Raw genomic sequence first — 24,016 nt, 5'->3', positions numbered from 1 at the left:
TGGGCCAATGGGGAGGCAGTTGGATTTTTCAAATTAGCAATGATAATGATCCCAAAATTGGGATATTCCAAATTTCGGGATGGGGGGAGTTGCAAAATTGCAATGCATTGTGGCTGCAATGTGTGAAATCTTTCTCCATTTCATCAAGCACCTATAAAACCATACCATTCTCTCTCCTTTATTAATGAATCCTTTTAACAAGAATCAAAACAGGAAAGACCCATTTAACGATTTCGAAACTCTTTGCTGGATGGATAGATTTGGTACAATTTAAGCTCATTAATTTACAAGCCTATTTATTGGGGTCGAGGTTTTTTTTTGGGCTTGGATTTTTTCAGCTCTATGGGCTTTCAATCTTGTTAGATCCAGCTGCCCAGCCCATGGAAACTAATGTCACTCCAGGCACAATAGACATTTTAGAATACCACGCGTCGCATTTTTATTCGACAGACCTACTCTCTCTCGGTTGTCACTCATGCCCACTAACACGATCTTATTTAGTGGAGAGGGAGTCTTTGATCGTCTTAACTCTTAACTTTCATTGCTGCGGTTGAAGCTGAGTTGGGAATACCGGAAAGCCAAAGAAGAAATCCACGCGTGTTTCTGGTTCAAGAGTCCATTACTTGACAGCCAATTTTCGGTTCCCCTGGGAAGTTTCTCTGATCAATTGTAACAATGGTCAGTATTTTCTTCTCCTTGTTGTTCAGCTCGTGATTCTTCATGGTTTGCTCTGCTGGTTTGTAATTTTTTTCAGGTGAAATTTCCGTTGCGTTGTATATTTCATTCGATATCGGAGAAATGTAGATTGGGTTATCTTTTGTTTCTTCGTTTAAATTTAGATCTGATTTTAGACTTATTCTGGCCATGGATCTTTGAATTTCCTGCTAATTACAATATTTATAAAACAGTATTACAGTATATTACTGAATTTTTCATAAACAAATTACTGGATTTGCACGATGACATATGGGATTACTGGAAATGATGACAACAGTTCACAGTGAACGACTACTTGTTTTGTGGATCTTTTGGTTGATGGCTTTTATTTGTGTCTTAAAACGGGGTTCATTATGGAACCTGAGTATTAAAGTGTTTTCTAATTTGTTTATCAATGGGCGGCGTGTTATGGATCACTTATTCTTTGAAAATTTATTGTGTGGTTTGTGTGTGAATTGTATTTGTATATGACTGGAGCTGGACCTAGACCATTATTTAACAAGACCCTGAAAACTAGGAAATCTTTTCATTCCCCTTTGTCTAGAGTTTTTGATATTTCCTGGCAGACTTTTTGTCATACGGCATGGCTGTATCTTTTTAATTGTCTGGTTTTAAACTTATTTTGCCATTTTGGGCTATATCGTAGAATGTATAGCTTATGTGCTGAGTTTAGTCAATTACAAGCAATTGTTATTGCTGATTGTCTGATTTTTGAGGCAAGACCAATTTTTCTTTTGATAAGCGAGGAAAGACCCATTGCTAGTAGAGACATGAGGCACAAATATACTTCTCTTGATCTGAATGTGCTGCACCTAGCCTCCAAATATTTTGTATTTGCCTGTGAATTTTAATCTTCCCAATTTGATAATCTAATCGCAGTTGCAATGCCCTTTGTATATTATATTATTCGTCCGCTGTTTCTCAATTTTTGCTAGATAACAAGCAATTTTTATTACAATTAGTGCATGTTGGTAGAAAACTGGACAGTGATCTTTGGATTGAGTTTATTAATCTATGACTTGGTGATGAACTTCCAGCACTAAGTCTTTGTTTGACTTACCACTGCATGAAAATATCTATTGTGCTGTTCTTGGTGACATTTTTGTGCATATTTTTTTAACTAAGAAGCTTTTTCTTGGTCAAATGGTTGTGCATATCACAAATCCTTTAGAATTTCTGAATTTCTATTGACTAACATTATTTTTTCTTGGGCAATTTAAGATTTTGACAGTAGTCATGGCATTTGTAGTCTAATCAGCTTGCACCTAGACCTTTGAATTTGCGTAGGCCTTGTTTTGATGCATCGCACTTATGCATGTCATTGGTCATTGTATGTGGATCTGTTAAGAGATGATGACGTGTTTTTGAGTATTCATGGGCCTCTGATGTCCTGTTAGCCAACCAATGAATCCCATTTAGTTTTATTAGAAAGGAACCTACATACTTAAACACCTACTCTGATATTCTAGTTAGTTTGTGAGACTTTGGATGTTATTCAAGATCTTTCATTCTCTTTTACCTACTTGGAAACTTAGATGCTTTGGGCGACTAATTTCTGAATGCGTTCTGAAAAGCATGACCCATGTTGCAAGAACTTCGTTTGGAAGCGACTAATGCTATCACCCAACTCCCCCACTGCTCCCAAATATAAAGAAGACTTGACAAAGACGAGATGGAATTTAATGATATTATAGTTCAAATAAAACAAGTTACTAGTAGAGCGCTCTCAAATATGTGGTTACATCTATCCATGTCGTGGAATTTAGTAGGTTGATTGTTTTCTCTTCTTCCCTTGCATGCTTAACAGATACGTTCCCTTATTTCTCAATTTTTCTTGCCTTTTAAAGGCTAATGCAGCATCTGGAATGGCTGTGCATGATGCCTGCAAGCTAAAATTTTTGGACTTGAAGGCTAAAAGAACCTATCGCTTCATCGTTTTTAAGATTGAGGAGAAGCAAAAGCAGGTTGTGGTGGAAAAGCTTGTTGACCCAACTCAAAGTTATGAAGATTTTGCTGCAAGCCTTCCTGCTGATGAGTGCCGATATGCTGTCTATGATTTTGACTTTGTGACGCAGGAGAATTGCCAGAAAAGCAGGATCTTTTTCATTGCGTGGTGATAATATATCCTAAGCTAGTTTTTTTTCCTACTTTTCTGTTTAAGTTAGCTCATTTGGTTTGTTTATTGTTTATGAAGGTCTCCAGATACTGCAAGGGTGAGAAGCAAGATGATTTATGCAAGCTCAAAGGACAGATTCAAAAGAGAGTTGGATGGTATTCAAGTGGAGCTGCAGGCAACTGATCCAACTGAAATGGGCCTTGATGTCATTAGGAGCCGTGCAAATTAAATGAAATTGTACGAATCTCAAGAGTAGAGAATCTCTTCTGCTCCCTGCATTACTTTTTAAGCGAAATGTCAATAGTTTTAGGGGTGGTGAATCTGGCTGAATTATGATACTGGTTTGCTGTTTTTGACCTTATAGTGTTTCCTTCATCTGGGAACCCATTCGATAGTCTCGTTTTCTTTCTTATGCTGTGTTTTATTGAACTAACGGAGTCGTTAGTGTGCAAACTGCTTGGCAAGGAAATGTGAAAAGACTGCAAATATCAGAAATAAACTGTTCAAACTTCTCAAGCCAGTCACTAGAACAACCTTTTAGAAAAGATGATATAACAAAAAGAGTGGGTATTGATCTCAATTGGCCCCAGAGAACGTTGAAATGCCTCAGCTTGGAGCTTCCTATTATTTTGCCAAGAATTGCAGGGCGGATAATCTCAGGCTCCATTTTGAAGTTATGTCTAGATTTTCAGTTTTGAAGTGCTCATCTATGAAAACATTGGACAAGGTTTACAAAACTAAAAATCATTTCAACTTTTATCATCCAAACACCTAAAAGGCTGCAACCGTGTTTGAAACTCTAAAAATATCCAAACTCAACGTTAAAATGTGCCTCAATTGGCCCCAAAGAATGTTGGAAACACGAACATTTCTGATTTCCTAGTCAACATCTATTACAAGAATAATCCAAGAACTGCTTTACATGTCATCATACAAATATGAACTACTTCACTGCCTGAGATTGCTGCGCCTATTCGGAGTTGGCTTCAGACCCCTTCTCATCATGTCATCCCGCAATTCTATAGCCCTTTCAAGTTCTCCCGTCACGCAGCAACCATAAATCAAGAAATTATATGCCAGTGAATCAGGCTCCAAACCCTTATTTAACATAGAGTCCCACAACTTAATAGCTTCTTCTAAATGACCCCTTCTACAATGCTCATGGACTATAGTCGAATAAGTAATACAGTCTGGAAAAATACCATTATTTGTCATCTCAACTAGGAGGCTGGCAGCTTCCTGAATTTGGCCCAATTTGCAAAAGCCTCTGACAAGTATATTATATGTGACAGTGTTTGCTAAAAGCTCTTCACGCAACATATTATGCAGCTGGACTGCCTCCTCCATGTTCCCTCCCTTCGTAAGGCCGTCAAGAAAACATCCAAAAGTCACCTGATTTGGTGCATTATTGCTAGTCAGCATTTCTTTGTAAAGAATCCGAGCCTTATCAATGAATCCCCCCTTACACAAACCATTTATCAAGGCAGTGTATGTCACAACATTTGGCATGCAATCTTCACTAAACATCATGTCCCAAACCCCAAACGCTTCCTTAAATTTTCCTGCTTTGCTGTGTGCATCAATGATGCTAGTGTATATTACATTATCAGGCTGCAACCGTTGATTACGCATCTCTTTCAAGAGACTAAAGCATGTTCTTGTATCATGCTGTCTAAGAGTCCCGTCAATAAGAATAGCATAACAAACAAGATCCACATCCATGCCTCTTTTTACCATATCAAAGCAAGCACTAAATGCTTCCTTTAGCCTACCCTCCCTGCAAAAACCATGCAAAAGCGCCCCATAGCATATTTCATTTAACTTATGGTGTTTTCTGTGAAGGTCATCCACAAACTCCTTAGCTTCAGACACTCTACCAGTTGAACAAAGACCGCTTATCAGAGGCCTATAGGTATATGTATCTGGTACCAGACCCTTTTCTGTCATTTCGTCGAGCAAAGCAAAGGCTTTTGCCGTGTTACCTTCCCTACAATGCCCTTCAATCATAACATTATAAGTTACTTCATTTGGCATGACATTTAATTGTACCATCTCATTGAATAACCTAATTGCCTCATTCATCATATTTGATTGACAAAGACCAGATATAAGAACAGTGAATGTATGAGCATTCGGGGCAACACCCTTTTCTATCATCTCATGGTAGAGCCTAAATGCCTTCTGTAATTTCCCTTCCTTGCAGTATCCATCGATCAATGATGTGTAAGTTACCACAGTCGGCATCAAACCTTTACTAATCATCTCATCAAATGAAGACTCAGCTGCAGCTAAATTTCGCAACTTGCAGTACCCTTTTATCAGAGAATTGTAGGGAAAGACAGTAGCTTTTATTCCAGCTCGAGTCATTTTACCGAAAAAACAAAGTGCAATGTCAATTTCCCCCTTTACACAGAATGAATGAATCAAAATAGAATAAGTGACATCATTTGGACGCAAGCCCTTCACTTCCAAATTATTAAAAAGTGATTCTGCTTCCTTGAGTTTGCCATCTCTGCACAAAGAATTGATCAATGCATTGTAAGCATATAAACTCGGCGCCGCCCCGATTCTGCCTACCTTGTTTACCACATCATAAGCATCTTGAATCTTTCCTTTCCTCGTCAAGCCCTCTATAAGGCTTGAAACAGCTGCCTCGGTCGGGACAAACCCAAACTCAATCATCTCATTCATCATCTCTACTCCAATCTCAAGCTCTTGCACTTTGCACAAACCAATAACTAATTTACAATATGTAACGACATCCGCCTGTAAACCTCTGTGAGAAAAATTATTTCTAATCTCAAAAGCCTCATGAACTCTATGGTTCTTACAAAGCCAGCCGATCAATACATTATATGTCCGAACACTCAAATCACACCCACTTGACTCCATTAAGCTAATCATTTGCTTTGCCATATCAAAATCCTTCAACTCACATAAGCTCCTAACCAATGGTGTGTACATATAGGTATCAGGCTTGACACCCGCATTCACAGCCTCATCAAATACTTCAACGACCATCTTGAACTGCCTGATTCTCACCAGCTCATTTAGCAGGTCACTCAAAGTCCTTCTTTCAGGCAACAAATTAGAATTCTTCATTAGCCTAAATATCACAACGCCATCGAAAATTCTCCTACTTTGCACATAATTTTGAATCAGGAGATCGAAACCAGAAGTCGAAGAAAACTTACATTTACTAAACGAATCCAAAAAAGCCTCAAAAACCTCTTTTGTGTCCAACCCAAGAAGCAGCAGTGTCTGCAAAATCGAAGAGGCGGGCCATCTAAGATTGGCCTGCACCAGAGCGTGAATCAGGAGGCAGAACGACCCTGTCGAATGGTTAAAATTCAGGTGCAACCCCAAGAAATTGAAGAACCTCAGAGCTAACCTCGAATTATCAAGGGTTTGTAACAAGACAGCTTCCACATGATGAGTCCTTAAGTTTCGTGAAATGAAGGGGTCGTTAAAGACAATCTTCCAACTTCGATTTCCTCGTACAATGCTTACAAGGTTAGAAATGAATATTGAGTCTTTCTCGACATTATCGTTGGTGGTGGAGGTGGTGCTGAATTCGGAGGTGCAGAAGCCTCGTTGTTTTATGCCGAAGATGGTTATGGCTCTCCGAGACCTAGTGAGGTTCATAATCGGAATAGTATAGGAAGCTTTTCCGGTTAGGTTTAAGCCATGTTAGAGCCGTAGTCCTAGACTCCTAGCGGGGTGTACAGCGTAGCAATAGGGTCGGAGTCGGATACCTCAAACGTAAAGGTTCCATGGAGAGAGAGGATGAAATGAATTGCCTACAGCAGCGAAAGCCGAAAACATTGGCCTTCAAAGAAAAAGCCCAAACTACGCTCCCTGTAAATTGTTATTTTATTGATCCAAATCCAAATACACCCGGTAGCCCAGCCCATCTGGCCAGGGTTGCATTCTTTGGGGGTGTAAGCGTGCCTCTTTTTTTCTGTGGATATGTGCATGTGTGTGCCTGTGAGCGTGTGGTAGGGTGAGTTTGGATTCTACTTTCTAGCCTCTAGGTGGGGTGATGCAAGTACTCCTGGATCAATAAAAATCATTTTTATATCACACATCTATTATATAAAAAATCAAGTCAAACACGTTTTTCAATATAATCACATCTACAAAATACAAATTCATATGTATTATTCTTTTCCACCCAACATAGAGACCAATAATATCTCATGTCTTCATATTATCCACAATAAAACTATATCAAAACACCATCTCCCAATACAATCATATCAACAAAACATAAAATCTCATGGCCTAGCCTAAACTTGCACTATTGCTAGTGCTGAGTTTGGGCTTTAGGTGGGCCGGCTATGAACTATGAGGAAAAAAATATTTCCTGCCTTCTATCAAATAATATCACACCACCTGTCAAGCATATCGCACGATAAGTCGACAACATTCTTTAGGCATCTCTACTAGCCATTATGCTCATTCCATTTAACCTAATATCGAACAGTTTTTCGCTTTGCCATGTCACCGATCCGCGTCTTCCCTCATCCTCCAATAAAATTCAACTATTCCTATCTATAAATTCTTAACTCGAGACTTATTCTTCCTTATACTTGCAATCAATCAGTACGCAAGACCACTCGTCGTTCGCTTCTATCTCTCTGTAAAGAGTTTCTTTTTGGCTTTACTTGAAAGTCTCCATGGCACCCAAGGCTGCCAAGAAGCCGGCGGAGAAGAAGCCTGCCTCCGAGAAGCCGACGGAGGAGAAGAAGACCGTGACGGAGAAAGCTCCGGCTGAGAAGAAGCCAAAGGCCGGAAAGAAGCTCCCCAAGGAAGCCGGAGCGGCTGCAGGAGACAAGAAGAAGAAGCGGACGAAGAAGAGCACAGAGACCTACAAGATCTACATCTTCAAGGTGCTTAAGCAGGTTCATCCTGACATCGGGGTCTCAAGCAAGGCCATGGGGATCATGAATAGTTTCATCAACGATATCTTTGAGAAGCTTGCCCAGGAGTCGTCACGATTGGCCAGGTACAACAAGAAGCCTACAATTACCTCTCGCGAGATCCAGACTGCCGTGAGACTGGTGCTTCCCGGAGAGCTTGCAAAGCACGCGGTCTCTGAGGGGACTAAGGCGGTGACGAAATTTACTAGCTCTTGAAAATGGCGTCGTTTTTTTATTTTAGGGTTTTCTACGATTTGGGGGTAATTTAAGAACTAGGGTTTGCGTTTTCATATTCGATGTTTTAATGTTTTTTTTAATTTATAAATGCTGGTAATTAGACGCGCTTTTGTGAGTATTAAGAATAGAAATGCTTTCTTTTCGCTATTTATTTAGTTTTTGAAGAGGATTTAATTCATGGTTTATTGTGATTTGTATCGTTTTAATTTTAATATGACAGTGGTTTGCTCTACATCATTGTAGATTTGTATGTAGTTGTTGATTATTAGTGTGCTTTTTAATGGTAATTTTTTAGCTTGCCTTCTGTACACACGAACTGGCCATGGCGGTTTGTAATCTTTTGCTTTGGGGTGGTTTATTTTTAATGCTTCTTCTGGATATGGAACTATGTGGTTTAGTTATCCTTTGAATTTGATTATCTGAATACAGAGAGGAGTATTCACATGAAATGTTGGACATACAAGCATATGAAAAGAGGAACATCTTTACCCAATTCGAAAGAAACACCAGAATCTCCACTATGAACACAATCCTCATCTTCTTCAGCCACATCCAAATCCTCACTATCAATCTCAAACCTTAAATCCCCACAACCCCCACAAGTCCCAAATAAATAACTACAGCCACCATCACTTTGCACCTAAAATAATCATTGGGATCCTTCTACTCTGTCATGGCTGCTAGCACCACAGTTGCCGTAGTTGAATCCAACCGAGTCTCACCACCAGAGGAACCTTGAATGAGGACGTTGAAGAGGAAAAGGTCGGGACTGAAATCATTAAAGGGTTCTTTAATCTTAAGTCCAAGTGACCTCCACCTCTTCATCCTCAACCAAATTCACAAACTAACCCTCAACCCCCCGGGCAATGTGGCACCTGCTCCAACAACTTCACATTGTTCATCTCCGTGATTGGGTGTATGATTGGTATGGAGATTGTTAATTTGACGTTAATCATTAGAAGTCCAGTAAACAAAGAAGAAGATGGAGAGGAGTTAGGGCTGAAGTTGAGAATTGGTAGGAACATTGGAATGGAATGTTTAAAGATTAGGTATTTTGATGAAATTTTGGACTCGTGAGGTGTATATAACGCTCACCAACTGATTTCGTTAGTGACGGAGAACAATATAATTGGTGGTTTTGGTGTTTACAAACATAGAAGTAAATGGGGCGTGCCCAAAAGGTAAAGCAATGAGTTCTGTTTCATCAACAAAATATAATTGCGTAGATTATGCTTTCTGTAATTTATAAACTAATCGTAGTTAAGGAATGATTTTTTTTCCAGTTTAAGAGTCCAAATTTAATTCACCATACTAAATATCCGGATTAATCATCTTTAATGAAGGGGAAAAAAGAAACTAAAAACTAACGAGTTTTTTTTTCCAAATTAACACTCCCACGAAAATTATATCTCAATATAACACTGTCTGAAAATATTTCCCAATATAACATTACACGCAATTAGAAATTGGGTGTTCTTTTTAAATTTTATATGATCACGACATCATATATGGCGTGATCGATTTTGCATTAGTCACTTCATTCTCAATGAAGTGACTAATACAATTTTTGTTTCACATCATAATTTTCCTCTAAAGCCTATGGCGTAGGCTTAATTAGTAATTTTAGTTCATTCAAGCCATTTGAAGTGGCGTGAATGAACAAAATAATAAATAAAAAAAGCCGAGAAAAATTTAAAACCAAACCAACTTGTCATAAATCTAACTCAACAATCCGCATCCAACTTGTCATAAATATGACTCAACAATCCATATTTAGCAAAATACATAAAATAGTCATAATTTGATCAAACATAAACAAACCATCATCAGGGACACAGTAAACTGGGATGTATGCATAGTAAAGTCAGTTGCACGAGGAATGTAACCACGTCAGTGTGATGGACCTACATGATATCTACCACCATGCTGGGGCGTAGCTTTAACATCATGGCCTATAACATCTTCAAATCGATGTATATATTTGTATATATGTATATTTATAAGCATAGATATATAAATATATATTTATGTAATTTCTCACACAAGGGTTTAATGCAATGGTGTAAAATAAGAGTAACTTTTTAATGGTGTGGATGAATGAGATAACAAGTCGGGTCTACTGTTTTGGGTTCCGCATATTTTAAATCAATGATGTAAATATATACCTTTATTTTACACCCTTATGTGAAAATTTCTCATTTATGTATACATATACATATGTATATATATGGATATATGAATATATATATTTAAAGGTCACGCCAACCTAATTGGTGTGACTATTTAAAATACAATAGTCACACCAACTAGACGTTAGGTAATTGCTAAATACACATCATTTTTACTATGTACACATACTCTACAATTAGCTAGGCAGAGAGCATGGATAGAAGGGAAGGGAATGGATGTGATTGATTGTCATGACTGATGACTTTTGTGAGAAGAGAGAGAGAGCAATTAAAGTGTGCCTCGTGAAATGTGTTCCACATTGTACTACCCATATACATACATATGTATGTATGTATCAAGGTCGGCCCCACAATTACATCAGGTGCACTGCACGTTCATGGCATATATCACATGATATTAATTGGTTCTATTTAAATGACGAAAATGACCCTCATCTGAATAAACAGTTTATGATTCGCTTCATATAAGTAAGGGGTAATGTTGACCGTCTGATGAAAAGGACAGTCAAACTCCAGCAATTGCAATAATTAATTAATTTCTTTATTCTTTTTTTTTCTTTGAAAACTATGAATTTCAATATATATTAACAATTAATTTATAACTATTGTAATGGTCAAAAATCGTCCAATTATGGATCACCTCAATCTCAGCCACCATGTTGAAACGCCTCTCTGGATTAGATTGTTTGCCGAAAGTGAGTATTTTTTTTAAAAATAGTGGTGCTTGGTGTCTCTAATTAAGATAACTTCTTGTGTCACACTAAGGATGGTATGTGGAAAAAAAGTATTTTTGAATACAAAATATTATAGATTCAAATATACTTGTATTAATTGCTAAGTGGAGAACAATAAATGCTTTGTGTTTTTAGTCTCGTAATACACTTATTATTGATAGAAGAGAGGAACATGCCCACATGTAGCAAGAAGTATCGACTTGATAATTAATTATATACTAAGATCAATTAGAACTTGCTCAGTCATGAGTAAATAATGTTAGTCATGACTAAATAATATCACTTTGATTACTAAATTGATTTCAATTGGTGATCAATTAAAATTAAGTGATTTTAGTCTGTTAAAACTTTGTGAGAAATCTTTTCAAAAAGAAAAAAAGATGGAGAGAAATGGGAAAGAGATAAGAGGGAGAGTCATGCTAGGTTTTTAGGTCTTCAATATCACTATTTACTTATAAGGTTTAGGGTATATTGACTAATTTACTTATACTATCAGTATATACACGTACACATATTTTTAGTATACGTTAGACACAATAAAATGAAAGTACATCGACTACAAATAATTAAATTTTATGGATTATATTATATTATATCTCAATAAAATGTTTGTCAGATTGGAATGACACGAACACGAGATCTTGTATTTTTTAACAAAAAGTAATGGGGGCCCCTAGTTTTATAATATATATTTAATGAAAGTAATTAGTTTATGGAACAAATACACCGTAAATATAAAATTAAATTTAATATTTGTAAAAAATAAAAAAATACACCTTAAATATAATAAAAGCTCATATAATGAATAAAAATGTAATGATAAAAAATTTGATATAATTTTAAATTGATATTTATAATTTATGCTTAAAATTAATCTAATAATAAATAAATTTATTAGATTAGTGATGCCAAATTGTGATTAAGAAATTAAAATAAAAATTAATAATAAAAATACCTTAATGATGTTGTAATGGGTGATGTCATAATAGTTATGTTACTCATACCACTAGGCTATTTGGTATTTGACTACAGACATAAAACAGAAATCAAATTAGGATTGGCAGATTCTTTCACGGATGAATCAGTGCCCCATGTGCATTTAGCAAAATCCGTATAAAAAATGAAAGTGTCAAATCAGTTACCAAGGTGTGTGTATCGAGTAAAAAAAATGTGTATTTAGATGCACCCTAGACCGTTAACCTAATTGAAATGACTGATATTTTAATACTATTCATGCTATCGATGGTGACCTGAATAGATCGTATAAAAATGATAAAGAACATGTGTGTGACATTGAAAAATAATTTTATCTCAATGTTATATTGAGATATATCATCTCTGAGGGTATTAGATTGGAAAATAACTCAAAAACTAACTATGGTCAACTTCCAAAGCCTAGGATTACCGCCCGAAGTCGAACAGAAGACCTACGAATACGCCTAGCTGACACGCAGTTCAATTTCCAATTTTACCCTCCTTTAATATCCCGTGATGTGACTTCTGGTTCCTCCCAAGCCTTCAAAAACCCTTTCACGCAGATCCAAACACTTCCTTCTCTTCACCCCTACGACTCCTCCTCCTCCCTTCCTGTTCGAGGGAACCCTAATTTCCCTCTTGACGCTCTCTCATAATCGTCGCATCGTTTTTCAGCTGTACTTGCAAAGATGTCGAACTCTTTAGATTTGTCGCTCGACGATCTCATCAAGAACAGCAAAAAGTCCGGATCCGGTAACGCCCGTGGCCGCGGCAGGGGTTCCGGTCCCGGTCCAGCACGACGCTTCCCCAACCGTGGCGCCAATCGAGCGGCTCCGTATGCGGCCGCGAAGGTAAAGGATCTAAGGTTTAGATCTCTCCATGAAGATTCTCTCTCTTTTTGTGCTGAGTTTATTCGCTTGATTGTGGAAGTCGTTTGGTTATCAGGCGCCGGAGACGACGTGGCAACACGATATGTAGGCAGATCCAGGGGTGGGATACGGAGTACAAGCTGGTCGGTCATCTTCTATTGAGACCGGAACAAAGCTCTACATCTCTAATCTAGAGTATGGCGTCTCAAACGAGGATATCAAGGTATTATCTCTAGATTTAATCAATGTTGTTATTTTTGTTGGTAATACTGCCCGTACTTAAACGTCCTGGTATTTGAAGTTTTATGATTACATGGATGTCGGTTGTACTGTACCATAAGGATGAGCTTTCTTGTGATTTTCACTGGCGTTCTTATACTCGAGGTGGCCGCTAGTTTTTTCACTGCAGGCCTTCCTAAGACTTCTATTTGTGTGTGTACATGTCTGTGCCTGTTTATGTGATTTGTGTGACTGAGTAAGTGTATTTGGAGTTCTTCCTGAAACTGTAGGATTACGAGAGAATTATTTTGCTTGAGATTAAATATTTATATGGCGAGATAAGAGATCTTTGATTTATTTACTGCAGTTTTCTAGCAGCTGCAGAGAATTTTCTTTCTTTATAGTTGACTAGTTGTTAGTTTCAGTGCGTGTATCATCTTGTGGACTGTGGACATAATTGTTTTGTCTGTTGTCTGAGTTGTATGACAGAGTAGTAGATATCATAGTTGCTAATATTGTGCTATACACATGAAAGATATAAGACCAGGCGCAAGGCTGGTCGGGCGCACGCCTAGGAGAATTGAGGTCAAAATGATCTCTTTTTTTAATTTCAAAAGTATTTATTGATTGTCAAAATGAGGTCCACGTGTCAAGATCACTATCTTTGGTGACTTACAGCAACAACACTTGCGTAGGTGTCTGACTCCCTTCTTGCTATATTTTTTGCAATCACAGGTCTATCAGTGGTGTTCCTCAATCCTAAAAAATGAGCCTTTATATGCCTTTATCACATGAATGCAAAATGAGGTCCATGTGTCAAGGTCACACTATCTTTTGGTGACTTACAGGCTTACAACAACCAAAGCATTTGCTTAGGTGTCTGTTAATCTAATGCACGTGTTCTTCAAAAATGAGTATTTCCTGCTTCTAATATATTGTTTAATTTTAACCTATATTAGTCAGAAGTTCATATCATATTATCCTTCAAAATTAATTAATATTTGATCAGAATTAAATGGGATAAAATCTTTATATTTAAAGGAATAAAATTTCCCCCTTTTTCGCCTAGCTTCGCTTGGGCACGCACATAGGCGTGCGCCTTGCTTCTCAAGCGTTTGATGGGTCATGCGCCTTTGTGCGCCTTTCGCCTTTAACAACACTGATAAGGTCTATACTTCGCTTTCTCATGTTCGTTTATTCTGTATTGTTATGGGCAGGAGTTGTTTTCTGAAGTTGGTGACCTGAAACGGTATGCAATCCATTATGACAGGAGCGGGAGATCGAAGGTATCTTGGCATGAACTGGTCCCTTCTGATTAATTCATTTTTCATGCTGTAGTTTAGAAAACTTTTTTTCTTAGGGAACGGCAGAAGTTGTCTTCTCTCGACGAGCAGATGCTGTGGCTGCTGTCAAGAGATATAACAATGTTCAGCTTGATGGGAAACCAATGAAAATAGAGATTGTTGGAACAAACATAGCAACCCCTGCACCTCCTGCTGGTAACGGAAATTTTGGAAACTCAAATGGGGTTCCCAGAGGGTAAGTTGATCTCTACCTCCTTGTCCTGGCTGTTCTATCTCTGAGCTCTTGTTTCAACAGTTTTGCATCCTGTTTCTCTGGATTCTTTGTGCCTTCTCCATTAGAGTGTGTTTCGATTGAGGGATTTGGGGGAAGGGAAGTGAAGGGGGAGAGAAGGGAAGGAAGTATACTTTCCCTTTCTCATGTTTAGATAGATAAAATAGGTTTTTAACTTATAAATAACTTAATTAGTCATCCATTCACTCCAAATGACTCCATTTTGGAGTGGAAGAATTTTGACAAAAAATTAATGAAATCTTCCTCTCAATTCCTCTCGAGTCCCTCCCCTTAATTTTTTATAAGCTATCCAAAAAAGGGAATTGGAAAAAACCTTCGTTTCCTTCTCTTCCCTTCCCCCAAATCTCTCAATCCAAGCACACTCTTAGTGATTATGTCTTTTAGCTTTTGTAAGATGATGTGTCATGAGAGAATTCTGTTTTAGTTCTATGTGTGCTTTTTTTCTCGTAAAAAGAACCAAAAGAGCAGTTTTAATGGCTGAGTAAATACACACCTCAATAATTTTTATGGATTTCATGCTCTTATAAATGCTTGTTCATAACAAAATGGCGCATGAAAGGTTTAATTTTTTCTTTTGTTTTTCATATTTGCTACCCATTCCCTCCTTGATTTGGTGTTGAGGTGGGGGGATTGAAGGATGGTTCATAAGAAATGGTCTTAATTTTCAGTACGTGCAACATCAAATTGTTTTCTTACTGAAACAAGAGACTAAATGAAGAAGCAATTACAATTTAGTGGTTTAAATTGTCTTATCCGTACAGTTACTTGTTCCTGCCAGCGAGATTGTTATATTTGCCGATAAGATGTAATTCTTTATTTTGCTTAATATCTGCGGTTCATATGAAATGGTCTTAATTTTCAATACGTGCAACATCAAATTGTTTTCTTATTGAAAGAAGCCACTAAATGAAGGAGCAATTACAATTAAGTGGTTTAAATTGTCTTATCGGTACAGTTAATTGTTCCTGCCTGCGAGATTGTTATATTTGCTGTTGCTGATAAGATGTAATGCTAGTTTTTCTTTATTTTGCTTAACATCTGCGTTTCAAGTTTGCATATGTTTTGTGATCCAACTAACTTGCATTTGTTTGGCCTTGTCAGGATCTTTTTGCTCTTTTTTAAAAAAAAAAAAATTAGTCAGAGACCTCATTGTTAGGGAAATTTCCCCTTCTTACATGGGTTTTTCTATTGTGCTATTAGTTTTGTTGCTTTTGATGGCTTTTATGTACGATTTCTTATTGATGTTGTTTGTATGGTTATGTAAAGGGGCCAAGGTAGGGGTGGTGCAATGAGTAGACTTCGTGGTGGTGGTGGTGGCCGCAGAACTGGAAGGGGACGTGGAGGAGGACGAGGCCGTGGTGAAAATGTTTCTGCAGAAGATCTTGATGCTGATTTGGAGAAGTATCATTCAGAAGCGATGGAGACGAGCTAAAGTATTTTCCATCTCTTGTATTCTCTCAATTGGCCTTTCATTATTCTTCTGTGGTCTAATGTGATCATGCAAGAACAGACTCTTTTCTGTATTTCTACCAAAGTCTTACTAGTTAGGATATGTTTATGTGGTACTCATAGAAAGAGCTACTAGTATCTTGGTTTATGGAGTTTGGTCTTGTATTGCTTCTTTTGTTTTGGGTATCAATAATGGGGATTTAGACAGCTGTCAGCGTGTAATCTGCTCTCATAATTTACTTTCTTGAGCTACTTAAGTGGTTGTGTCTTAATCGCAAGTTGGGTAGAGCATTGGGACTCTCGTCTTTATTCATGTACAAAGAAGCTGTTGGAGGCAAACTGTGAAAGGACTAGCGTTGGAAAATTGTCAGAGCTCCAATATCTTTGGGTTGCATCTGATTCATAAATCAATGGATGTCTTCAATTGAGGTAGATTTCTTTGTACCTACTTCTACTGTGAGTTATTGTTGGCTTAAGGGGATTTCCATTGTATTAATCGACTAGTTTGCTATCATGGTTAGATTTTTTTTTTGTGTTACATATTTTTTGTACATTTTTTTTACAGGGAACATTAGTAGCCCTGCTAATTTTCTGTGGCTCTTGACGTAGCATATTATGGTGATTTATCATGGTCCATGCTACTGTTCAACCCTTTGGTGTGAACAGGTGAAGATAAAATTAACTTTGATTGATGCTAGTAAGTGTTTCAATAAATGGAAACTGGTTTCAAGTACAAATGGTTTTAGAAGCTTGTTGAAGCATGAATTTGTGCATTTGAGCTGCTCTTTGCGGTTTGTGCAAGCTCTGATGATTGATGAATGCGAGTTAGCATGTTTTTTGTTTGGGGCTTGTGGTTTTAGCTTTCAGCCACTCGTCACATAGGTGATTTTCTTCAGAAATGTTTGCTGCTGATGCATCTTTTGCATATGTGGGAAGTTTTAATTAATTTGCTGTATTTAAGTGAGGCTTTTTCACAGTTGAATTTTTCATCGCAATGTTGAACTTTGTATGGTAGTTGCACGTTCAGTAGTGATACTTACTCGAGAGACTCAGGCTTGTCTCAAATGAAATGCACGTCCTTTTTCAGTGCAGAAGCGATACATGTTAATTAAATATGCTTGATGCTACTTTTGCGTGGTTTAGTCATCTCTGGTGTGCGCCTGATGCAAGGATAGTTGGTCAGGAAAGTGAGTGGCACACAAGATGACTGGCGCCTGATGTTGTCTTTTTATTGCGATGCCTTTATTTTTGTTTCCGTGCATATTGCATAAGCATTTTTTTTGGTACTGCTTTTACTTTTAGACCTGGGCTGCTCGAGTTGGGAGGTAATTTTTTGACATTATGGGTTACAAGGTTGATTCGTGTTTTCTTGTTTGAATGGCATTCATTGTTAGGCTGTTGCAGTTTATTGCTATTCGAGCATTTCTTTTGCAGTTAACAACCTACCTTGGTTATATGAATATTAAGTTGCTTTCGTGGTTTTCAACTAATACGCTGTTCGTGTGATTGTTTGAAATCTGTTCTTAGATGAGTTCAATTCGGCCATATTTTTAATCATTGCGCGTATCAAAAGAAAATTTTTTTTTAGTCAGTGTTCTGAATGATTGTGGTACTAATGTTGCAATGTTTTCAATTCTACTAGGCGTTGGCCTTGGGCGTAAATAAATTAAAACTAAATATTTGGTCCACAGCCCAAGGAAATTTCCAAATTATATGGGCCGGCATTGGCCTATAATTAATGGACCGACATATGGCCCTTGATGAAGGAAAATGATTTGTTGGAATTATTTCAGTAATTTCACCTCATCTCCACCATTGAATGTATTAAGTGTAGTGTTGTCAAATCAATGCATTGTTGCATTGGATGGTGGAGATGGGGTGAAATTGCTGGAATAATTCCAGCCCCCTAGTGATGAATGATCCGTCCTTTGGCAGACGTATGGCCTACAATATATGGACCGACATTTGGGCCTGCCTATGGTACGGTAAAATGGGCCAATTTCGGGTCGGGTTGAATGTGCCTACTTCGGCCTAGGTTAAATGGGTCTGCGCTTGGCCCAGTGTACCAGTCCTCCGTTGAGCCCAGACAAGCAGGCATACTTTTGTTTCCAGACAGATGGGCCAAATCGTATGGGCCTGCCCTATAAACAAGTTAAATGGGCCTTAAGCCCAATACTAATGGGGCTGAACTTTGCTATAGTCCTCTTTTGGCTCAGGCCCAGACAAATGGGTCTATTTTTGCTCTATCATAAATTGGCCTACATTTGGGCCAAGCCCAATGGGCCTGTACTTGGGTCAGGTTTATTGAGCCTGCCCCCTATAAACAAGTTAAATGGGATTATTGGGAAACGATAATTGGTCTCAATTTTGCTAGGTAAAAGCCCAACATTAGCCAGTTATAGGCACAAACTTTAATTGGGTACATACCAGACGATTTTTGGCCCATTATAGCTTTAAGCCTTTGACAGACATTTTAGACCGGCAAACTTCGACTAGGGCGGCAGCCCAACATAAGTTAAAGACCAAGTTGATTTGATAAGGGTTTGGTACCAAGTTGTTTTTATAAAAGCCCAAATTGATATGAAAAAAGCCCAATTGCTATCGACCTTCAAATAAAAATTCTCAGAATGCGCTATGGGCCTGATTTAGCAAACACATTTTGTCTCGACGGTTTAAAGCTAACAACTTTTTTTGGTCTCAGCAATTCACTTACAAAAGAAGATATTTAAAAATCAAATAAATTTAAAAAAACTTTTTGAGTAAACCATACCAAAGACGATTACTATGATTTAATGAGATTCTTCTGAACTTTTTACGCCTGACGATTTGTTGACCCAATTATTTTTGAGATCCGACAAACTAACAATTGCTTCTTAATTCAGTTGGTATGGCTCATTAAAATAATAAGCAAGACGACTACTAAATGACCAAAAGCTACCAAAGCTAGAGGGCCGCAAGCAGGGAATATGACAAAAAAGGAAGGCAATTATACAACACGCTTTACAGCTTGAGAGATTAAAACGCGTCGACACCTTTGGACTCGACATTCAGGACATCTTTGGCTCTTCGAACTTTTCCCAACTAGAAAAGATCAACCTCAACAGAGAATAAAATAACGCCTTTATGCAAGATACTATAAAATTCCAACATGAAGAAGGCCAGTACCATGGATATAACAGTCGGAAAAACAGACCAATAAGATGCCGGGGATACCGTCCAACCTGTACCAAAATACCAGTGTCACAAAATAGGCACCTTAAATACTAGGATATTGTCCTCACTCACTTCTTTGTCAGGTAAGAGAAATGGAGCAGGCTGGGGGTCATTCACCATCTCAAAGATGAACAAGAGAAAAAAAAACCATGATGCGCATTCCTATTAATGTTGCTCTTATTGAGATGGGACGGGTATTTGTGGTCCATGTCACAATAATTAGGGGGAAAAACCATCCAATGTTCAAGGTTCTCTGAGTGGGAGTAATCAAGAGAGAGAATCACAAGTTTTCCTTAAGACAGCAGACTTATCCAGTATATGACATCATTTTCAATATCATAAACACTATTCTTCAAAAAATGGCCAGGATTTCGATGGCCCCTATTCTTCAAAAAAACTCATGACTTCCAAATAATCAATTCATGTTTCTTTTTAAGCGGTTTTCAAAGAACTATTTTTTCCCTTTATTTTTTTTTTACAATGAGACTTCCAAGGTGACTGTTCCTCGAGTTAACAAATATTATCAGATTCCAATACACTAAAAATTGCAAGATTTTACAAGTAAAATAAGATGTTCTGAACTGTTGTGGTATTTGAAATTTAAAATGGAGAGGAAATGAGAGACGTATACTGACCGGAAAAAGTAAATCTAGAGCATCCCATGCTGCATGACGGACGGCTCTTGTGGGATACATGGGACCACCAGGAGAAGTGAAGCTATATAAACATGCCTTCAACCTCGTGCTCGTGGACATTCGAAGTTCCATGCCTGCATAAGTTGATAATATTACCATTTTAAGAAGACCTATTGTTAACTTACATCATATCTAGACAACCTTAAATCAAATTCTACCCTGAAGAGCTTTAAGTTCTGAAAAGTAATGCAACAATACAGGCTCCACCTTTAGCTTCTGAAGCTGAAGAATAGAAGGATTCAAGTATTCAACACAATATGAGAATATCTAGATGAACATAACGATTTTGTCTTAAGCAATGAAACAGTGGCCCAAAAACCTCATCTGTGAGTTCAATGACAAAGAAGTCTGCTGGACCACCAACTAAGAAAGCATTAGGAAAGATGGGGAAATGCTTCAAGAAGCTTTCTAGCTTGTCATCTGCAAAGATCATACATCAGAGAACAATGTCGACAATACTTTTAATAGTTAAGTCGCACTAGCAAGTCTAGCCACGAACTACGAAACTTGCCTGAGTTGTAAAATAGTATGAACCTTGAAAGTAAAAGATACAAATCTCGCTGGACCTAAGAAACAAACAAGAGCAGACGTTATTTCTCATATGCAATTCTCATTTGAAAGGGTATACTACAGACGAAAAGAAATTAAATATTCCAGCATTCTTGGTATAAGATTAAAATAAAAAAGGATATCCACGTGAATTCCAAGGAGCGTGATAGTCAACAATTTACTTGCACAGGGATTTTGTTCAACCTCTTGGGCTCCAATGCAACATCCTCGAGCAGATACTGGAACAGACACAGAACATGGTAAAAAAGCAAAAGAGGGGAGAGTAAAATCTAGAAACAATAAAATACTGAGGTAATAGACATCACAAAGATTCATATTGACTGTTTTTTTATTACAATCAAGAATTTTTACCCTAAAAAAAGATTGGAAGCGCCTTGCATTTGACTGGATGTCAATCCTGCAAATGAGAATATAACATCTGCATTTAAATCTGTCATGTCCGATTAATGCATGTAACATAAATGCGAATGTTTTGGTTGGATGTGTGGTCACACGAGGAAAGATAGGATAAAAATGAGATTAATATATCTAAGAAGGTGCAACAACAATTGAAAATAAGTTGCAAGAAAACCGTTTGAAGATAGTATGAGCATGTTCAACGCAGAGATAGCGGTGCAAAGGTGAAGAAAATCGAGATAATTTGTATAGGAGAAAGTAGAAAGCGAAGAGGAAGACCTAAAAAGACATGGCTTAAAATAGTAAGAAATGATATAGATTTAATAAGAGTTAATGAATGTATGCTCCTAAATAGAAATGAACGGCAAAAAAGAATACACTTAGTGAATTCCCATTGATTTTTCAAACTTTCGGGATAAAGGCTTGGATGATGTCAATGAGATGGCTAATATTCTTACCAGAAAACATTTGTAGCACCTTGAACAAGAGCAGATGAGTAACGGATCAGTACTTCAGAATTCTCAAGTTGGATTTCAAACAGCTGCAGAAAAGACAAACTGTTTAGAGTTCAGTACGAAATCACATAAATGTAAAGCAGTACAAGACTAACCATCTGTCACAATAATTGATAGAAAATCAATTGCACTGCAACCTTCAGATTTTAACTCTTAATAAAGAAACACGTGGATTTTACCATAACAACATCAAGAAAAGGCTTAACCATTAACAATGAGCACATATATGGGAGCCACATCAGATCCAAACCGTTTATCAATATGCAAGTTAACACGAACTTAGCATTTCCAAGTTGCATTATAACTAAATTATTTTTATTTACCAATCTTAAATGTGCTACAGACCACAGAGTTGACAGAAGCCTTTGATTTTAGTTAACCATCCTTTGCAAACAAAAGAATGGAAAAACCAATTGAACTGACCTCAGAAGCCACATTGAAAAGGTCCGACATGATTCAGTTTACAGAAACTAATATGACAGGAGAAACAAAGTCATCACGTCTTTGACAAATAATTATAAAAACCAAAATTTGCGTGTGTACAAACTGAAATCTCACGACTTATATGAAACAAAGCATTACTCTAATTACAAGCTCGCGTACCCATTTGTGGAACAAGAGGGAGAATATATGTGAAGCAAATGACTGGCTCCAAAGCTGGACAATCAGATCAAGGATTGGTTTTCCTTGCTCCGGCACTTGAACATAGTAATCAGCAAGCACATCATAAAAGCATAATTGACCATGAATGCTATCCTCAGCAGAAGAAATTGTATCTTGTTCCCTCCTAAGAATCATCTCTGATTTCAAGTTCAATACAAAAATGAGAGAACCTTCTAAAAAATCAGAACTACCATTACCATTGCATCTGTAATACTCGTACATTAAAGTATTTGAGTTTTTGATACCCAAAATACCACCAATTCTTACAAGGACTTCAATGGAACTTATTTGCTTTTATGGGCGCCATACACTTTGCTCTTTGTTTCCATATCCTATAACTTTTTCTCTTTTTTTTTTATTCTGTCAAATGCACATTTGTCCACGTCACTGTATCTCGGCATATCTTCATTTTCACCAAAATTCCAGGTATATTTTACTAAAACTCCTAACAACATTACTATAAAGACAAAAGCTGTTGAGAGTTTAAAAAATAGTTTAAATTTCAATTATTTCTAGATATAGGTATTTCATATATCAGCGTATTAAAAGAAACTTGATGGCTAACAATGCTTGTAAGAGTTTCACGAATACATATACATAATACATTCAATTTATTGCAAACGTTGAGTTTCATAACATAAATGGGAATGTTCTTATATTGACTCACCTCTAGCTCTATCATCAACTTCCAAAGCTATGTCCGCAAACAACTCTTGCAACAAGTTGCGCCTCTGCGATGGAGAAGCTAGTGCCTACAATGTACACATTCTCGTAAGAACATCACCGCTCTGTAACAACAACTATTGCTTTCAAAGATAAGATAACACGCATATATTGAAGCCGTTAAAGCTAGAGAGCTCAATTAACAAATTAACCTAGCACGCATTAGCTACAGGTTACCTGCCGATAAATTACGTTAAAAAGGAAAAAGAAAAAGAAAAAGGAAAAGGAAATCGAATTACACTTATCAGGAAACCAAAAAAAAGGAAAAGGAAATCGGCAAAAGAAAACGAACCCGTTGGAGCTTTCTTTCGATTTCCTGGGCAAGCGCGTCGAGATAAGCGGAGCTTCGAAGCGGAAACGAAGCTTTCTCCATTTCTCTTGAATGAGACCTCTATCACTCTCGCGTGAACATCAAAGAATTGTTATGGATGAGAATCAAGAACCCTATCCCTGAACTCGATCCAAACAGAGAACTGAAAATACAGATATCGGCGTGTTCTCTTCTTAAAGTGAGAAATTCACCATATCTAATTCATCAGATCTAGAAAATGCTTTTTTCCTTCGTGGCACTGTTCGATCTCTTGGCGAACAAGAAAACTAGAGTTTCAACTGTGGCATAAATAATAGATAAATGATGGATGGATCGCATACGCGTGTTTCGGTGTTTGCTCTGGCGTGCAAAGGAAGGATTGGGATAGATTAGAGAGTGGTGTCGCTTGTTTACATTCTACACGTGTTAAACGCATCTTTGGAATTGCGAAACCACTTTATTGCAATTTTGGACAGAATAATAAAAGAACAAAAAAAAAAAAACTCATTCTGGGCCGCGCGTGATTCCTCTCTAGTCTCTATCTTTTACTTACGCCCAGTCAGACACCTGATCCAGTGCTCATTGCAATGAAGAGGAAGTCGCGGTGTGAATTGGACTGGGTTTTTTTAATTGATAACTTTACTTAAAGCCGATGTTACAAATATATAAGGACAAAATCTACTCAAAATGTAAAAAAGAACAAGACATATTTAAATTAAATCAATCAATATTACAAAAACAAAAGATTATCTTTGATTGGTACACGAGGAATGTGAGGAGCATCAGTTGCTTCTACTAAATGAAAATGAACAGTGCCTGCACAATAGGCTGCAGTCTGCAGATTATATTCTGAAATCAAATCTAAAGCTTCAAAATTAAAATAGACTAAGTCAGAATCATTGGGGTCA

The 24,016-nt window shown here is 37.4% G+C and overlaps 5 protein-coding genes across 7 annotated transcripts; 3 read left to right on the top strand and 2 right to left on the bottom strand.

The window, feature by feature from the left end:
• Positions 1 to 482: 482 nt before the first annotated feature.
• Positions 483 to 3,243, top strand: LOC120002679 (actin-depolymerizing factor 1-like). The gene is made up of 3 exons (XM_038851443.1): positions 483 to 678; positions 2,565 to 2,830; positions 2,912 to 3,243. Exons 1-3 carry the CDS (start codon positions 676 to 678, stop codon positions 3,060 to 3,062), a joined length of 420 nt encoding a protein of 139 aa, XP_038707371.1. The 5' UTR covers positions 483 to 675; the 3' UTR covers positions 3,063 to 3,243.
• Positions 3,244 to 3,684: 441 nt separating this feature from the next.
• On the bottom strand, positions 3,685 to 6,633 carry LOC120001435 (putative pentatricopeptide repeat-containing protein At5g59900). Of its 2 annotated transcripts, XM_038849766.1 has the most exons (3): positions 6,225 to 6,363; positions 6,028 to 6,130; positions 3,685 to 5,939 (listed from the first exon to the last, which is right to left on the bottom strand). In XM_038849766.1, coding segments are annotated over exons 2-3 (2,160 nt in total). In that variant the 5' UTR covers positions 6,030 to 6,130; positions 6,225 to 6,363; the 3' UTR covers positions 3,685 to 3,781. The 2 variants fall into 2 exon arrangements, with proteins under 2 accessions (XP_038705694.1, XP_038705693.1); XM_038849765.1 differs by having other exon boundaries at positions 3,685 to 6,633.
• A 782-nt stretch (positions 6,634 to 7,415) lies between these two features.
• Positions 7,416 to 8,229, top strand: LOC120001567 (histone H2B-like). Its single transcript, XM_038849947.1, has one exon. It carries the CDS (start codon positions 7,513 to 7,515, stop codon positions 7,969 to 7,971), a length of 459 nt encoding a protein of 152 aa, XP_038705875.1. The 5' UTR covers positions 7,416 to 7,512; the 3' UTR covers positions 7,972 to 8,229.
• Positions 8,230 to 12,458: 4,229 nt separating this feature from the next.
• On the top strand, positions 12,459 to 16,455 carry LOC120002746 (THO complex subunit 4A). The gene is given in 5 exon segments (XM_038851535.1): positions 12,459 to 12,741; positions 12,836 to 12,982; positions 14,196 to 14,264; positions 14,339 to 14,517; positions 15,841 to 16,455. Coding segments are annotated over 5 exon segments (723 nt in total). The 5' UTR covers positions 12,459 to 12,579; the 3' UTR covers positions 16,007 to 16,455.
• A 2,372-nt stretch (positions 16,456 to 18,827) lies between these two features.
• On the bottom strand, positions 18,828 to 23,508 carry LOC120002771. Of its 2 annotated transcripts, XM_038851581.1 has the most exons (12): positions 23,091 to 23,508; positions 22,951 to 22,975; positions 22,743 to 22,827; positions 22,016 to 22,212; positions 21,356 to 21,438; positions 20,853 to 20,898; positions 20,663 to 20,719; positions 20,443 to 20,497; positions 20,251 to 20,351; positions 20,090 to 20,153; positions 19,872 to 20,005; positions 18,828 to 19,244 (listed from the first exon to the last, which is right to left on the bottom strand). In XM_038851581.1, exons 4-12 carry the CDS (start codon positions 22,208 to 22,210, stop codon positions 19,071 to 19,073), a joined length of 909 nt encoding a protein of 302 aa, XP_038707509.1. In that variant the 5' UTR covers positions 22,211 to 22,212; positions 22,743 to 22,827; positions 22,951 to 22,975; positions 23,091 to 23,508; the 3' UTR covers positions 18,828 to 19,070. The 2 variants fall into 2 exon arrangements, with proteins under 2 accessions (XP_038707509.1, XP_038707508.1); XM_038851580.1 differs by lacking the exon at positions 22,951 to 22,975 and having other exon boundaries at positions 23,091 to 23,507.
• Between the last annotated feature and the right edge of the window lie 508 nt (positions 23,509 to 24,016).

This window comes from Tripterygium wilfordii, chromosome 7 (genome assembly GCF_013401445.1).
Source record: "Tripterygium wilfordii isolate XIE 37 chromosome 7, ASM1340144v1, whole genome shotgun sequence".
In the NCBI taxonomy this organism is placed as follows: Eukaryota; Viridiplantae; Streptophyta; class Magnoliopsida; order Celastrales; family Celastraceae; genus Tripterygium; species Tripterygium wilfordii.
The sequence above is the reverse complement of the archived record's forward strand: the minus strand, read 5'-3'. Positions and strand labels throughout refer to the sequence as shown.